This window comes from Alligator sinensis, unplaced genomic scaffold, assembly GCF_000455745.1.
Source record: "Alligator sinensis unplaced genomic scaffold, ASM45574v1 scaffold957_1, whole genome shotgun sequence".
Lineage (NCBI taxonomy): Eukaryota > Metazoa > Chordata > Crocodylia > Alligatoridae > Alligator > Alligator sinensis.
This window is the reverse complement of record NW_005842039.1, coordinates 855527-873366: the sequence shown is the minus strand read 5'-3', so window position 1 is coordinate 873366 and position 17840 is coordinate 855527. Positions and strand designations below refer to the sequence as shown.

At 44.7% G+C, this 17840-nt stretch overlaps 1 protein-coding gene across 5 annotated transcripts in view; it reads left to right on the top strand.

Annotated features, from left to right (window-relative positions):
* Window positions 1–17840, top strand: part of PKP2 (plakophilin 2) — a 73524-nt gene that overhangs the window by 21432 nt on the left and 34252 nt on the right. For all 5 annotated transcript variants that reach the window (XR_003093787.1, XM_025202874.1, XM_025202873.1 and 2 more), the window contains one exon: window positions 7474–7681. Coding sequence is in view for 4 of the 5 variants with exons in the window: in XM_025202874.1 (XP_025058659.1) it covers window positions 7474–7681 (208 nt within the window). In the remaining variant the exon portion in view is untranslated. The remainder of the gene's footprint in view (window positions 1–7473; window positions 7682–17840) is intronic.

The following is a 17840-nucleotide window of genomic DNA, read 5'->3' as shown; positions in this document are numbered from 1 at the left end:
TCCTTGTGCTTAGTCCTTATTTGGTCTGTGTAATAGTACTTAATCACTCCTGCTAGACTTATAACCTTTGGAATATTAAATATGAGGTAAGGGATACAGATTTCTTTATTTTAAAAAGCTCTATTTAGTCCATTTTCTGTAAAGGAGTTAGAAACCTGTGTTTTAAAATAGCTAGCATAAGCATTTACCAGCAGAATCTCTGTTAAATATGAAGTCAGTGGTGTTGCACTATAAAAATTCTGCTCCCTGTTCCCCTAACAAATTCTTCTGACTTTGGTCAGCAGGTTTATCAGGAACACCCTGTCCCACAGTCTAAAGGAGATAGACAGACAGAGAGGCAGGCAGGCATATAACGCCTCCTTAGCAATGTTTCATAACATTAGGAATCTAAGGACTAAGTGTTCTACATGATCAGTTTTCATAATACAGCATACTCCAAATCTTGTATACATATCTGATACATTCATAATTCACTTAACTGCATAATACATTTGTCCATGTGGGAACCATCCTTTGTTTACTAAAATGCCAACCTATGAAGCAATTGCTTGGCTCATTGTCAGCTACAGAGTACAACTCAGATGTATAACCTAACTTAGCAGTGACATTTGGGGAAGTTAAACATCATGTTCTGTGATTTTTTTATCTGCTTTCTGTCAGACCACACATCATCTTTTGTGGTCTTTATCTGCTTCCTATCAGACCAAAGTCTGTACTGTAAAAAACACAAGCATAACTATCATTCTTATTTTCAGTCTTGACAAAGTTTGGACCAAATAGACATGAATAATAAACTGCCCTCAGAGTTTAAGACAGGCAAAATGGTGTTTAAAAAGCATTGCTGTGGCACCTGCTTCCTGTGCTGTACATTTATGGATAAACAAAGGAGTTCAAACTTCAGGGCTGGAAGCTAGATAGTAGGTTCCTTTTCTGTTCTAATGACACACTCCTCTTGGTGGTTCAAGGACTCATTGGCTCTCTTGAAGTCTTATGGTTTCCTTGTTTTAACCCTCCAGTCTGTGATCTGTTCGCTTGCTGAGAGTGTGGCTATCTTTTGCTTGGCTCTGCATACCAATCCCATAATTTAAATAGGCCAATAGCTTTCATGGACTCTGACAAGCCCATGGTTTCTAAATAGGGTCAGTTAGTTTTCGCAAGCTGTAGAGTTCACTTAAAATGAAAATTACAGTGAAAAAGCCTGTAAAATGTTTAAAGTAAAAAAATAAAACTAAGCAAGCAATGTCAAAAAGATACTTCAAGTTGAGAGCAGTCTGAAAATAGGTCAAGCTGCCTTCTGAGTGTTTTGATCCACTTATCTTGAGATGGATATTTCTGCAGTTCACTCTGTTAGAATTGAGATGGGTGTTGAAAGCATAGGGCGTCAGGTCAGTGCTGTATTAACAGGAAACTTTGCCTTTTATGCATTTGAATTAAAGCAAAGACAGGCATGCAGAGTACTTTGCCAGGGCATGAAAATAACACAAAGCTTTGTTTCATTTCATTTCTTCCTGTTCTCAGCACCTGCCGGTTAGATTAAGCTCTCTCTTTATTGTCAGGTTCCATACTACTGAAAACAGATATATCACATTTCTGTGTCCTGTATTTGCTGTCCATGCTACACAAGGATGAGGTTGTCCAGAATAGCCTGTTGCATTATGGGATATTGGATTAAGCCATTCCTAATGGTGTATAACTAATTCTGCATGAGAAGCTTGTTTTTGAAGAGGCCAAAGATTATTTACATCACATCTTCACACAAATGGGATATCAAGATTTACCTAAACATGTTCAGCCTGGAAGAGATTTTTGTTTCATTACTGGTGTTGTGATATAAGAAGCTCTGAATGCATTTGAGGTCAGATCTTCTCAACCTAACCTTGAAAACAAAAATTTAAAAGAACTTTCCTCCAGATGTGTAGGAGTGATTTAGAAATTGATTATGCATTGATTTAATTTATAATAAACTGCCTTTTGAGGTGCACTTTGGTACTGCATTTATTAAATTTCTATATGGTACACTTCAGCTAAGAAATACCTAATAAATATGTTGCATTGTCATATTTATTGTTTCTTCATCCAATCCAGCAGAAGGCAATGAGGGAAGGTACAGGATTTCTAAAATGGTGAAAAATCTTCTACTCAATAATTCAAAGTAATTTACAACACGCCTGTAGGCACACAATTATTGTTGTAGCCATCTTACAAGCAAGGAAGCTAAAGCACTGAGTGATTAAATATTTCACTGGACATTACATAAGAACATAACTATTGCCCTGCTAGGTCAGACAAATGATGCATCTAGCCCAGTATCCTGTCTCTGACAAGAGCTGTAGTAGATGACTTAAAGAGAGAGCATATGAACAGGGCATATCTAAAGTAATCCAGCCCCTGTAATACCTTTCCTGATATCCACCATTATTGATTTTGGGATGGCAGCAGATGCATTCCTGACTGTTCTACTTAACTGCTGTTAATGGACCTATCCTCCCTGAATTTACCTAGCCCATTTTTTAACTTAGTTATACTATCTGCCGCTGCAACATCCTGTGGCAATGATCTCTACTAGTTAACTGCACACTGCATATAAAAAAAAAAATACTTTGTCTTGTTTGCTTTAAACCTTCTTTTCTGCTAATTTCAGTGGATGCCCCATAGTTCTAGTATTCTGGGACTTGTTGAATAATAGTTTCCTATTTACTTTGTCCATATCCTTTGTGGTTTGTTTGGTTTTTTTTAGACCTCCATTATATCCTCCTCAGCCTTCTCCTTTCCAACAGAAGAGTCCTAGCCATTTTAGCCTTTCTGGTATGGCAGTTTCTCCGTACAAAGAAGGTCATCTTTGTTGACCTTCTTTGTACCTTTTCTAATTCTACTATTCCTTTTTTGAGATGCAAGATCAGAAGTGCACACAGTATTCACAGTATGTTGATGTTTTCTGTTTTGTTTTCATTACCATCCTTCATGATGCCCAGCATTTTATTGGCCTTTTTATTGCTGCTTCACATTAAGCCAGTATTTTTAGAACTATTTACAATGGCTCCGAAGTCACTTATCTGAGCTGTAACAGCTAGTTCAGAACCCAGCATTGAGTACATGTAGTTGAGGTTATTTTTTATTTGCACTCATTGACATTGACATTCATCTGTCACATTTTGCCCATTTGCATAGCTTTGAGAGAGCTTTCTACTGCTCCTTACCATCAGCTTAGGCTTTGACTACCTGTAACAATTTAGTACAGACTGCAAATGATGAGATTTCACTGTGCATTCCCTTTCCCAGGCAATGGATGAAAATGTTAAAACCAGGCCCAACATAGAGCCCTGTGAGTTCCCACTACAGGCAGTCCTCGACTTATGATGGTTCTAGTAACGGCGAACCACAGTTACGATGTTTGTAAATTGACACCTGGGTTTCGAAGTTCCGACCTGGGTTTCAATTTTACGATGCTGAATGCTGGATACAGGTCTGTTGGTGGAAGGGGAAGGAAAGGGCCATGGGGGGGCAGACCAGGGCCCCTACGGGGGGCTGGGGAAAATGCTGCCCAGCTGGGGCTGCTCCAGGCTCTGGGAGTGGGGACTGTAGGTGGCAGGAGAAGCCACAGCTTGTTCAGCTGCTCCCCCAGCTGCCCCCACTGGGGCGAGGCAGGCAGTGCCAGGGCTGCGCTGGATGATCACAGGAGAAGCCACAGCTCATCCGGCTTTTCCCCCGGCTGTGCGCACTGGGGTGAGGCAGGTAGTGCCGGGGCTGGGCTGTTTAGCCACAAGAGAAGCTGCAGCCTGTCCAGCGGCTCCTGCTCTTGTCCAGTAGGGCATGGCAGGGGGGGAGGAACGTGTGACCCCAGATCTGGTCTGGTTCAGGAGGGTTGGGCTGCACTCGGGGTGATCCGGGGGCACACGCCCCCCCCCGCCCCTTTGCCCTTCTGGACATATGGTCAGAGCAGCAGTGTGCCACTCATCTGGGAGCCATTTGCTAGGCAGCTCCTCTGGTGCTCACTCATTGCTGCTGCTGCCAGTACAGCACTATAGTACTGTACCTGTACTAAATAAAGAATAAGTCCCAGTACAGTACAGTACTTTACAACAAGTTCACTGCGCTGCCCATGAGCTTTTCTGTTTCCAAACTTTTTCCAAACTGCCCACAATAATGGCAGAAAAGCATAAATCTGGTGGAAGTGATGTTTCTTCTTCTAAGAAATGTAGAACAATTACTATGGAAACTAAAATGGAAATAATTAAGAGGTCTGAAAAAGGTGAGACCCCAACTGAAAAGGGGAGAGCTTTGGATATCTGCCGAACGACTATCGTGACCATCCTGAAAGACAAAGCAAGAATTCGGGAGCATGTTAAGGACTTGGCTCCTATGCACTCAACTGTAATAACTGAGCAGCGTGTTGGACTTACTGCTCAGGTTGAGAAACTGTTAATCATTTGGCTGGAGGATCAAAATAAATGTTGTGTTCCTGTGGGTTTAGGCATCATTCAGCAAAAGGCTAGGAGTCTTTATGATAATCTAAAGCAACGACAGGGGGAGAGTTCTAATGCTGAGCCTTTTACTGCAAGTAGGGGGTGGTTTATGCATTTTAAAGCCAGGGCCAATTTGCATAACATCAAGGTCTCAAGTGAAGCTGCCAGTGCTGATGAAGAGGCAGCTCATGCTTTTCCTGAGACGTTGGCTGAAATCACTGAAGAGAGTGGCTATTGTGCTTAGCAAGTTTTTAATGTTGACAAAACTGGACTCTTTCAGAAAAAAATGCCGTCGAGAACCTACATTGCCAAAGAAGAGAAATCTATGCCGGGGCACAAAGCTGCTAAAGATAGGTTCACTCTTTTGCTTGGTGCCAAAGCTGCACGTGACCTTAAACTTAGTTTTATACCATTTGGAAAACCCCAGAGCTTTCAAGGGACATTCCAAGGCATTTCTCCCAGTGATATGGAAGTCCAATCCAAAGGCATGGGTCAGTAAGAATATTTTTGAGGATTGGTTTAATCATCATTTTGTGCCAAGTGTCAGTGATTATTGCAGCAAAAACAATCTTGCATTTAAAGCGTTGTTAATCCTCAACAATGCTCCTTGTCATCCAACCATCCTTGATGACATGCATCCTGACATCAAAGTGGTGTTTCTGCCCCATAACACCACCTCATTGTTGCAGCCCATGAACCAGCGGGTAATTGCATCCTTCAGGGCCTGCTATCTTAGGTGCACAGTTGCCCAGGCCATCAGAGCAATTGAGAAGAAAGGTGGACCAACTCTGAACAAATTCTAGAAAGGCTTTAACATTTACCATGCAGTTAAGAACATTGGTGAGGCATGGAATGAAGTCAAACAATCAAATCTGAATGGTGTTTGGAGAAAATTGTGTCCTAAGCTTGTGTCGGATTTCCAAGGCTTTACAGACACTGTTGAAGAGGTGACTAAAAATGTTGTTGAAATGGGCAAATAACTCAACTTAGACGTTGTACCAGAAGATGTTGATGAGTTGCTGGCATCACATTTTGAAGAATTAACCAATGAGGACCTCATTGAATTGGAACAGCAAAAAGTGGCAGAGGAAGAAGATGCACCCACTGTTGAAGAGACTCCTCCTTATAAAGTCTTGACAACAAAAGTGTTGTCTGAGGCATTTCAACATTTGGAAGCTGCTTTGTCCCTGTTTGAGGAACATGACCCTAACATTGAATGCAGTGCATCACGGTAGGGGCATATGCAGCATGTACAGCTGCTACAGAGAAACTGACAAGCAAAAGAAGAGAACATCTGTCCAAACTTCCTTGGGCACTTTCTTTAAGAAAGCAGACAAGACTCCAGGAAAACCTGCAGCCAAGACTCCGGAGAAGACTCCAGGCAAGAACCCTTCAAAAAGTCCAGCAAAGTCACCTCAAAGAAGTCCTTACAAATAAATATGATTGCTATTTACACTATAAATACATAAATAAATACATATAGACAAGTAATATAGCTACATTTATTTATTTTATATAATTAATTGAGTACTGTACAAAATTCTGGGTTATTTGGGGTGAAAATAGGGTATCAGGCCTTGGTTCAGGAACCAATCCCCCATTTATAACATTGTTTCCTATTGGAAAATTGGTTCCGAGTTACAACGTTTTGACTTAAGACATGGTTTTCAGGAACCAATTGTTGTAAGTCTGAGGACTGTCTGTATTGACCTTCCTCAATTCAGAAAAGTGACCATTTAGTCCTCCCTTTTGCTTCCTATCTTTAAACCAGCTTTCAGTCCATGAAAGAACCTTCTTGCAATGCAGTAACAGCTCACTGCTTTTTTTTTTTTAAGACCCTTTGGTGAAGGACTTTGCCAAAAGCTTTTTGGAAATCCAAATATATTATGTCAGCTGGATCCCCCTTGTCTATGTGCTTGTTAATGCCCTTAAAGAACTCCAGCAGATTGGTGAGACAGATAAATATGATATACTGGGGAAGAGTCAGCGTGGTTTTTGTAAAGGGAAATTCTATATGACTCGCTGATTTTATTCCTCGTTATAGATTCTACCAATTTGCCAGGGATAGAATTGAGACTCGCTGGTCTGTAGTTCCGTGGATCACTTCTGGGGTCACCTTTTGGATGATGGATATTATGTAGTCACGTCCCTGCCAGTTCCCTGGCTCACAAACCACTGCTGATATTACTCATACCATTGCCAGCAGTTCTAAATTTCACATTTGTGTTCCTTCAGAACTCTCAGGTGAATACCATCTAATCCAGAGATTTATAAATGTTTAATTTATTGATTTTATTCTTAAATTTCCTCTATTGTTACTTCAGTGTAATCCAACTCTTCTGATCTGTCCAGTAGCAAGAAACAATCCAGTGTGGGAATCTTTCCAACATTCTCTGCAGTAAAAACCAATGCCAAGAATTCATTTAGCTTCCCTCCTCTGTGGCCCTCTCATACCTAAATGCATATTTTATACTTTCGTCATCCAGCAGTCTCACCAGTTCTCTAGCTGCCTTTCTGCATTTGGTGTATTTTTATAAGTTTTATTATTAATGTTAGCATCCTTTGCTAGAAGTTTTTGGAATTCTTTTGACCTAGATTTTTTTGCTTTCACATTTAACCTACCTGAGTGTGTGCGCTTTCCTGTTTTCCTCATTGGTCAAGGCTTTGCCTCATCGATCATAGAAAACAGCTGGAAGGAACCTTGAGGCATCATGTAGTCCACCCCCCGCTCAGCTTAAGATCATCCCTGTATGAATCACCGCAGACAACTGTCTGTCTAACCTGCTTTTAGAGACTTCCAGTAAGATACTACAACCTCTCTAGACAATCTATTCCAGTGGTTGGCTTCTCCTCCTACCTAAATCTACTTTGTTGCAACTTCAGAGCTTCAACTCATTCAGCAAATTGTTAGCCCTGAGTAAATGGAACATTTTTTAAATTCTGTAACTGAGAATGTATTTTTCCCCATGCCCAAACATTTGCAACAGTTCTCTTGGGGTTCCTTTCTTAGGTTTATTCTCTTCATGGTATTCCCAAGCTTCTACACATCCTGAATGTGCAAAATGAGGACATCCAGCGGGCAGCATGTGGAGCCTTGAGGAACTTGGTGTACGAGGATAATGACAACAAGCTGGAAGTATCTGAGCAGAATGGGGTTCCAGTCCTGCTCCGTTTACTCAGACAAACCAGGGATGTGGAGACTAAAAAACAAATAACAGGTAATATTTGCGGAGCATTATTTTGAGAGCTCATTGTGGTGCACAGGGCTGCTTCAGTATAAATGTTTGCTTACTTTACATAGGCAGACACTGGGAGCACCTATACTCGTGCTGGACATCTGCTTCAATGTATACTAATTAGCATGCGTCAGAGCAGACCTAATTAATCGAGACTAATGGAGCGCGTTAATTAACATGCTCCAGCAGCCTCCATGTCACATCTATTCAGCATCCACATGCTTCAAGATGATAGAGGGGCACTTGAACTAAAGATTCATAGATTTCATAGGCATTAGGGCTGGAAGGGACCTCGGAAGATCATCAAGTCCAGCCCCCTGCCCCAGGGGCAGGAAGTCAGCCAGGGTCAAAGGATCCCAGCAAGATAGACATCCAGATGTTTCTTAAGAGTCCAGAGTAGGTGCATGCACCACCTTTGGAGGCAGTCTATTCCAGGCCTTGGGGGCTCAGACAGTAAAGAAGTTTTTCCTTATGTCCAGCCTGAAACAGTCTTGGAGGAGTTTGTAACCGTTTGACCTTGTCATCCCTTGGGGCGTTCTGGTGAACAGACCTTCCCCCAGATCCTGGTGTACACCCTGTTGTACTTATAGGCTGCCACCTGGTCCCCGCTGAGCCTGTGCTTTTCCAGGCTGAAAAGTCCCATGGCTCTCAGCCTCTCATCATAGGGCCTATTCTCCTACCCTCTGACCATGCACATGGCTCTCCTCTGGACTCTCTCAAGCTCTCCACATCCTTTTTAAATTGTGGAGCCCAGAATTGGATGCACTACTCCAGCTGTGGCCTCACCAAGGCCGAGTACAGCAGGAGAATAACATCCTAGGATTTGCTTGAGAAGCATCTATGGATGCAAGCCAGAGTTTTGCTCGCTTTACCAGCTGTAACAGCACACGGTGGCGCACATTCATCTTGTGGTCAGTCATGACCCCCAAGTCCCTTTTGGCCATGGTGCTAGCAAGCATTGCACTGCTGAGCCTATAAGCGTGCTGCAGGTTTTTTTACTCCAAGGTGGAGTACCTTGCATTTTTCAGTGTTGAGCGCCTTTAGCTTTTCATCTGCCCATTTTCTGAGCCCGTCAAGGTCGGCTTGGATCGCCACCTTATCCTCAGGTGTGGATGCTTTACCCCAAAGTTTGGTGTCATCAGCGAACTTGGCCAGTCCACTTCTGATACCAATGTCTACATCATTAATAAAGATGTTAAAGAGTATAGGTCCAAGGATGGAGCCTTGGGGGACCCCACTGGTCACGGCACACCATGATGATTTACTTCTGTCTGTCTCTGAGTCCAACCTCAGAGCCAGTTCCCCAGCCATTGGATTGTTATGTAGCCAAGGCTGCAGTTAGCCAATTTTTTCATGAGGAGATCATGGGACACCAGATCAAAGGCTTTTTTTAAAGTCAAGATATATGACGTCAATCTCTTCTCCCTTGTCCAGGTGATGGACGAACTTTAGTTCAAATGTCCCTGCCAGTATTTTGAAGTGTGGGATGCTGAATACATGTGACATTGTGGACGGTTTAATTAGAGCGGCTCTTGAAGCCACTCTTATTAAAGTGCCCACCCCTCTACCTCGGAGCATGGTGGTGTCCAGTTCAGCTGAGAAGAATAAGAATTTAGAAATGTCGTGAGCCAATTTAGGCCCCTAGCTTGGGCCTACCCCTTAAGTTTTCACTTAAAGCGAGTTCTCCTAAGGAGTAATACTAACAATAGGCACCAGGCCACTGTAGTTTCCCCTGTATAAACTGCTTCTGAGTTCTTAGTGTAACTCTTCTGCTGGGCACTAGGAGGCAGCAACAAGGGCCAGGTTTAATTTTGGGGTATTAAATATATTTTAGCTTGCCTCGAGCCCCCACCCAGACCACTTGGGAAACACTAAATAAATTACTAAGGTGTCCCACATAAACAAAACCCCCTCCTCACGATCAGTATAAACACAAACACCCAAATTTATTACAGAGAATATAACAAAACAAAAAAAAACGTAAATATAATTTTAAACCACTGTTACTACAAAGCAAAGTCTATAGGTGGCACCCTCTTGAGGGAAGTTTCACCCATATCCAGCAGTCTGAGACCTGGGGCTCCCCAGTGGGTAGTTCTGGGGGCCTGCACCCCTATACCTGCCTTTCAGCAATGGGCTGGAGAGGGGGGCTCATACCGGAGAGTCCTGAACTGCTCCTTGGATTCACTGCACCACGGGGAGGTGCTCAAGAGTGTGGGCCCTTCTGCATTGTGAGAGGCTCTTGCTCCTGGAGAAGAAGTGGTAGAGCACCAACCTCCACTTCCACATGGTAGCTTTGAGGGGTTAGCTGCAGCTTTCATCAGCATATTGCACCCAAAAATTCTCAGTCCCAATCCCAACTCTGCTGGGTATTAGGCCTGACCTTTCCTTCAAGTTCTTTTGCAGTTTATCTTGGCTTGGGCCTGAACTACACACCTCTTGGTTAGAACATAAACTACAAAAAGGGACAAAAGGAGGCCCAGGCCTATGTCATTGGGCCTGAACTGGACAGCAGAAAGCCAGCCAGGCCTATACTGGACTGAGGCCTGGATAAACAACAAGTAGTGCCAGGTCTCATCATGGCTCCAGCCGTGCCCATCTTTACCCTAGCCCAAAGCTGCCAGCCAAACATATGGTTGAGATTCAGCCTCACAGCTAGGCTGAAACACCATAGCTGTAAAGCAGCAAAAAGGGTCCAGACCTATATGGCTGTAGCCTGAACATCCGGTCTCAGCTATAATACAACGCTGAGACACTGCAGTTCCTGAACACAGGGGCCAGTAGCTGCCAGGACCCATTCCTGGGCAGTTTGCCTCACGGATTAATACCCCGACTCAAGAAAAAAAGAGAGGAAGGAAATAGGAGTCTCAAACTCCGAGACAGACTTTCTCTCCCTGTACCTGAGGGTTTCTCATCACATAGTTTTTGCTTTCCTCTCCAGTGAGGAGTGGATGCAGACCCCCCATGGGGAGCAGGTTTTCTAGCTGTCAGTGCAACTGTGCAGCTCTTAGCAGCCCCAGGAGAAAGAGTGAGAAACCTTAGTTGAGTTGTTTTTGTATACCTGGTGTGACATCACCAAAGCCTTGTCCAGTCAGGGAGTGCCACACTTCAGCCTCTCACCCAGTTTGCCTACAGGATCTTCTGCTTCCTTTGGCCAATGAGACCAAAGGGTTTTGTATATTTTGCCCAGATACAGGCCCCCAGCTTGCTGTGTGCTGAGCCCATGGCCAGAGCAACAGGAGCCATCTTACCCACATAAAACACACCCAAAAAACCCACAATACACAACCCAGTGTGTGTGGGTGGTACATTAGGTTAGAAGGGTGCAACCCCTATACACAGGAGAAGAAAGTGGGGTCCAACCTCAGACCACTGTGGGACACTAATCTGAGAAATCCACTGGGCACTTAAGGCCATTTGCACCAATGCTGCATACCTCCACAGCAGTTCTGGACCACCTGAAGCTCTTCTGTGGCTTTCTCCAGTGTAGCTGTGTTGCTGCAAACTCCACAGCTGATAACTGCCCTAACAAACTCCTCAGAGCAGGGGTAGATGACCTTTTCCAGCTGCGGGTTGGACTACCCCTCACTTCCCCCCATCCCGGAGTCAGAGTTGAACAGGGAGGGAGGTAGAACCTAGGACCTGAACACTGGTCCTTCTTGCAGCACAGGGAGAGTACCCACAGCTAAAGCCCCCCACTGTGGAATGCCACTCAAGCCCCATATCCGTGGTTCAGATCCAAGGGTTCTATGGGCCGGATCCAGCATATCGCTGACCCCTGCCTTAGAGGCTCCGTTCTCTCTTCTAAGCTTGAGCTGTATGTCAGAAATAGATGTCCTCACATTTGGGGTCCACTCCTCCCTAACCCTCTCCTTGATCACAGATCCCCATACCCACAAGTGACTCTTGGTGTGGGGTTGATGGTAACCAGAAAGCAGACCCATAGCAATACTGCCCTCTCCTTCCTGTGTAAGGTGGTAAGGCTCAGCTTTTACTCAGGCTTTGCAGAGATTACGTCCCCACTCCTATCAATATGAGTTTGCCAGAGTGAGGACTGTGTAAAAAATTAGTAAGGGTGTTATAATATGGCCATGATGATTTGTCAGGGAAAGCCCCTGGATAAAAAATATTGTAGTTCCCCCACCGTATATTAATTTAGTGTTTCATTAGGGGAAAAATAAGTCCCTGTTTCTCACAGAGACAAAGATGTTGCCTTTGCGCTCTGCCATAGCCAGTCAAAGGGCAAGTGCTCCCTTGTACTTCTCTATGGCAGTGGTACACAGACTAAGTACACAAACAGGAAGCCAGGTTGATTTTATTGAAGAACCAAAAGGAAAACCATGTCTTTGCTGTTTTACCTGGAGAAAACTAAAATGGGTAGGTAGAGTAAGATTTTGTTTTCGGGTCCATTTACTCTTTTAAAAGGAGAGAATTAAAACCATTGATAAATTAAATTGTCCTTAAAATAGTGTTACTCAAAGATGTCCTTTTTAATGTTTTAAGGTTATTTAAGGTTTTGTGTCTAGTCTGTGTGTTATCTCCGCTAAGTTCTGCACCCACCACACTGTTAACAAGTTTTTCACATTCAGCTATTGAAAAATGAAGTCCCTCATATAATTTCTTATGCCACATATTCTTTCAATATACAGTAGCACTTTTGCACTAAGAATTTCTGCTGCTTCTATTGCCAGTGACCCAATCACAGTTTTACATGACATGTTGGTATAAATAGCTGTGTCCTGTCTGTGCTACCAGTTCCATCATTAGTACTGTTTGGAAGCACTTTGATCATTCTAGGGTGGTTGTTTTCAATCTTTTTTGAACCCCTTTGAATTGTAAGTGTGGGTATTCACAAAATTTTGATAGATCATAGTAATCTTTCATGGACCCCTTAGACATAATCTGAGGACCCCCATGGGGTCTATGGACCACAGGTTGAAAACCACTGCTCTAGGATAAAGAGAATAAAAGTAGGGGGGTGTGGGGGACACCAGCCCCAGGCACCAACTTAGGGAAGGGTACTAGTATTGCCCCCCACCCTCACAGAGTTCATATCTTAGCAGCAAAAGCAGCCAACCATTGCTGGGTGCATGGACACTGCTGCTTTTGGAAGAGCAACAGCTGGGGTGGGCAGACCATGCTGTGGTGGCAGCAGAAGCATCTGGGACCATTTTTTGAGTCCCCAGCATAGGTAAGACTTTGTGCAAACCCCTCCACCTCTGCTCTTGGAATCCTTGTCAATGCATCTTTTGGTATGGCACAACACCCTGCCCCACCCCTTGCCCTTGCCCTCCCCCACCATCCCCAGTTCTCTCACAGGGTTTTCCCAGGATCCAAATCCTGCTAGCTACACCTCTGGGCTAGGGACAGACATTACACATAAACCAGTTTAAGTGATCAGAAATTGGTTTAAACCTGTAACAGAACAGATATTTAGTGCACATAAACCAGTTTGAAAATGGCTGAAACTGTTTTGAGAGAAACATGGTTAAATGTAGTATGAGATTGAACTGATGTGGGTCAAATTGGTTTATGCAATGTCTGTCCCAGATCTCTTCCTGGTTTAACTTAAACCAGAGTCCCCCAGCATCCCAGACGCTTTGCAGCTCTGGGCAGGGCTCTCTGCTCCACAGCAGGACTGGCCCCGCCCCTCCGCTCCCTAGATGGAGCTCCAGCCGAGATGGCAGGCACAGCAATGTCTGCATGGCTTCCCCCTGCCCCCGCTTCCCCTCCCCCCACCACCACTCCCTGCTCAAGCAAGGATTTCTTGCTCCCCTCTCCCACAGCATGAACCATAACCAGCATGCTAGCTAATGCTGAGAGGTGTCTGTGTACAGTAGACAAGACAAAGGTAGACAGGACAGTGTCCGCTCAGGGCTTTTTGGAGCTAATCAACAGGTCAGCTGGTAATATCCCTCCATTCCTTCCTTGGAAAAAGCTGTTAAAGAAGAGCTTGAACTAATGACAGAGGCTTTTAAACACTGTGTTACGAACTCCCTGGTGGGCTGGTCAGGAGCAGCAGGGAGAGGAGGACCCTTCCCTAATCAGAGCCTTCTGCCCGGGCCTGGCTATGCCCCACCTCAGCTCAACACTATAGAAGGGAAGGGAGGGCTGCTCTAGCACCCCCTGGCTTCTAGCTTGAGCCACTACAGGCATGTGCCTGTATTTCTTCAGTCCAGAGGGGATGTCTGCACAGTTACAAACCAGTTCAGCCTAGCCAGATTAAACTAACCTTCAAAGATTAAGTCAGTTCAGGCTTAGACTTTTTGAATGTCTATCTCTTGGCCTGGGGATGAATCTACTGTGTTTTAATTTATCATAATGGTATTCAGATTAAGGGGTATCCTGTCTCTGCAGTTACCTCAATCACTGAACATGAATGTTTACCTGAATGATTTAGAAAATTCTGGGAAATTAATGCACAGTATGTGGCAGTTGGCACAACACAAGATGTTCCAGGATGTCCTCATGTCCCACAGACTGCAAGGAATGAGATTGACTTTACAACACCTGTTTCTTGGTTTGTTTGTTTGGGATAGAGGGGAGGTTTAATCTAGCTGCAAGTTCAAATATTCAAAAATTTTAGTAGGCAGCAGTGTTTTCTCCTTTTTCTTTTTGTATTAAATCTCCTCATAGCTGATCCTTCTCCCAGCTGGAGACCTATGAGGAGGGACCTACCTAAGTCACAGTTTCACAGATTTCATGGAAACCACAAAATACAGCATTGCCTGTGATTACCGCAGTCACCAGGATTGGCTGTGCTTTCCTGTGAAATCAAAAAAAGTGGTAGTGAGGTAGACTGAGTGAAGGCGCCCTCCACCAATCAGTGGCAAGCAGCAGGGCAAAGAAAGCAGTAGTGAGGTAGACTGAGTGAAGGTGCTGTTCGCCAGTCAACAGCAAAGGGAGGGGCCACCAGGGCCTCTCTGCCAGTCAGCAGTGAGGGGCAGAGCCGCTGCAAAATGCCCACAAAATCGGCTCCGTATGCAGTGAGCAAGCCACGAAAAACCTGTTGTCTCACCACACCTTAGGTAGGTTCCTACCTATGAGTCAGAGGGTTATTGAAACTTGAGAACCCAAGGTATTTTCAGTGATCTCAGTGATATTTTGTATTTATTCTGAACCCAGGTGGCAGCTCTGCTTCCTCAGTTGCTTAGGTTGAGTAATGCAGGGGTGGGCAAAATATGGCCCATGGATCAGATCCAGCCCGCCAGGCAATTCCATCCAGCCCATGGGCGCCCACCAATTAACTGTACCCTGCCCAGCCCGTGCAACTTGCTCCCACTCTGGTGCATGAAAGGGCCCTGCCCAACCAGCATACAGCTTCCGGATGGGGCTGCTGCTGCCACTGCTTCAGCTGCCAGGGAACCTGCTCAGCTTCCCTGGTGTCCAGCAGCTTCTCCTTGTCTCCCTGCTGCAGTGCTAACTCCAGGCAAGAGGTAGGGAAGCAGCAGGGGTTGGGGGAGCTACGGTGGGGGCAGGTGGGTGGAGCTGCAGCTGGGCTGGGGCAGGGAGCATGGGGTTGGGGCTCATGCCCAGGGGGGTGGCAGGAACCCAGAGTTTAGGTGGGGAGGGTGTGGGTGTGAGGGAAGGTGGAGGGGTGTGGGGACCTGGTACACAGCACCTCCTGGTACACAGCCCTTGCTACCAACAGCAGCAGCAGGTGACAAGTGCTTGTGGCACTTGTAGCCTGTACAGGCATTGCTGCCCAGTGGCATGTGGCTCTGGCCAGAGCTGAACGTGGCAGCAAGGAGCGCAACCTGCCCGGCCTACCTCTATCAGGTGGGATGCCGCACAGCACACATGCAGCTCCTGGCATTCATACACCACCAAAGGAAGCCCTGAACCCTGGAGCCAGCTCTCTGCCACCATGGAAGCAGGGGGCAGGACTCCCCGCCACTTCTGGTGGAAGAGAGCTGGCTCCAGGTGGAATCCTGGAATTCTGGTTCAGATGGCAGTCCTGTGTGTCTGCCCCCCTCCATCCCCCCCCGGGCCCTTCCAAAAAGAGTAGTTCCAGGGGCGAGGGGAAGGATTTCCAGTGGCAAAGGTCAGGGGTTAGGGTCGGGACTCTGGTCCCAAGATAGTGATCAGGGGGCAGAGCTACCCTTGTGGCCCTTGACATCTCACCAAAACTGATTAAGCAGCCCTCCAGCTGAAATTTTTGCCCACCCCTGGTGTATTGCCTTGCAGTTTAAAAGGCTCTCCCACCCATTTTGTCACCTTACCTCTGAATGTCATGGGCCTCTGAAGGGATAATGGAATATTGCCTACATATTGTACAGTGCACATGTGTTGTGGTGTATACTTCAGGGGAAGGGTTTTAGTGCAGAATTTCACACCAGATCCTCCCAACTCAAAATGGCAGGCTCCTCTTTTTTTTTTTTTCCTTTTTTCACATGCTGTGTTTTATTTAATACTTCATAATTTATGACTAAATTAGTTGAGGTGTGTGGCAATCTGAACAGTGCATGGACATTCATCTAATTATACTCTTATCATCCATCTGTGAATGGTTTGATAACTTATCATAGTTAAAAAAACCTGGACCTCTGCAACACCAGGCGTAACTCATGAGACAGTGAGACTCCCCTCCAATGACTCAAAGGCCTGTGATTTTCTGTAATAGTGATGTAATCTCTGGTTAAGACTGACAGAGGCAGGCTATGTGATTCTAGTGCTGTGTAGGAAGCGTGGCACCAAAGCTCAGTATTTGAAGTAAAGACTACAAGCTGAGTTAGCTGCTGAAGCAGTGGGGAAGGGAGGACCTCCAGAATCTAGAAGTGTTGTCTTGCAATAAATATTCTTAACAAAATGACAGAAAAAGATCTATTTTATACACATAAGAACATTCCAGGCTTACAAGTTCATCTTCATGGTTACTACTTAGTGCCAGGATTGTTAATGTTGAGCTACCTGCCTAACCTTAATTAGGTCAGTCTGGTAAGACTAAAATGTGCTGCTCTCGGTTCCTAATAATACACATTGTAAGACTAGTCATCGGTGCTCCACACTCCCTCCCCGCTCCCTGCCCATCCAACCAACACATGTATACACACAGTGCAGAGGGGAACAAAACGATATTAATAACAGGAAAAGTGGAGAAGAAGTTTCCCTGGAGAATAAGTGTGATTCTGTGATATCCCCATCTCTGTATAACCTCCTACATAGTATATGTTCCTGTAGTGATGGACCACAAATTGGGGTGGGAAGGTGGGAGCAGAGTGCAGTCTTGCTGTGTGGCATGTACCTTTTAATTGAACAAGTGCAAGCTCAGCAATGAGAAACTGTGGAAAACAATGCTGCATGCAGAGTGCTGCTTTCCACCCTAGACAGTGCAGGGAGCTGGAGCAGGGAACCATGCCAGTGTACCAGCCAGACTGGCTGTGCTGTTAGTACAGTGGTTTGGAAGCTGTGTAATGAGCTGATAGGTTTTAGCCATGTCTTACAAACTGCCATAGTCACAAAAAGGTTAAGTAATCATCTCAAGTTCACACTGAAAGGCATGGAGCTGTCGCTAGCTTCTTAATTTCATTTTAATTTATTAAAGAAAAGAATAATTGTTTAACATGAAAGCAGAGTAACTATATTTTGTTTCTTTTCTTTATATATAGAAACTATAACTAACTGTATAAGTGTATATATATAGTTACTCTGCTTTCATGTTAAATGTTTTTTCTTTTCTTTAATACTTAATGATTGTTTTAGGAAGGAAGTTGCCAATGAATTATAAGACAGCGTGTAACTTGATGGGAGATGGCAAGAGCTAAGAGAAATGGCATTTTTGTTTGTTTTATAGTGAGCTTTGGAGGGAACAGAAAATAGAGGAGCTCTAGCATGAGAAAAATCAATCTTTTGAAAGGGAGCCAGAGAAGCCTGGAGGGGAGTGTCTAACCTCTTGATCTTGTTATCATGCCACACAAATCTAAGAAATGAAAGAAAATTCCTCCTGCAGGCAGGATTACAGTACAAACAGGCAGAACTGTCATGAAACAAATTATAACTGGTCAGGGAAGCTCCACAAACCTTGTGCATATAAGACATCTAGGGGAAGAAAATATGCTACTATGAATATGCTGTGCTATGTACCTAAAAGCAAAAAGACCCATCGTACAAAGGTGTTTGTATGCAGGCAACTTTAATCATG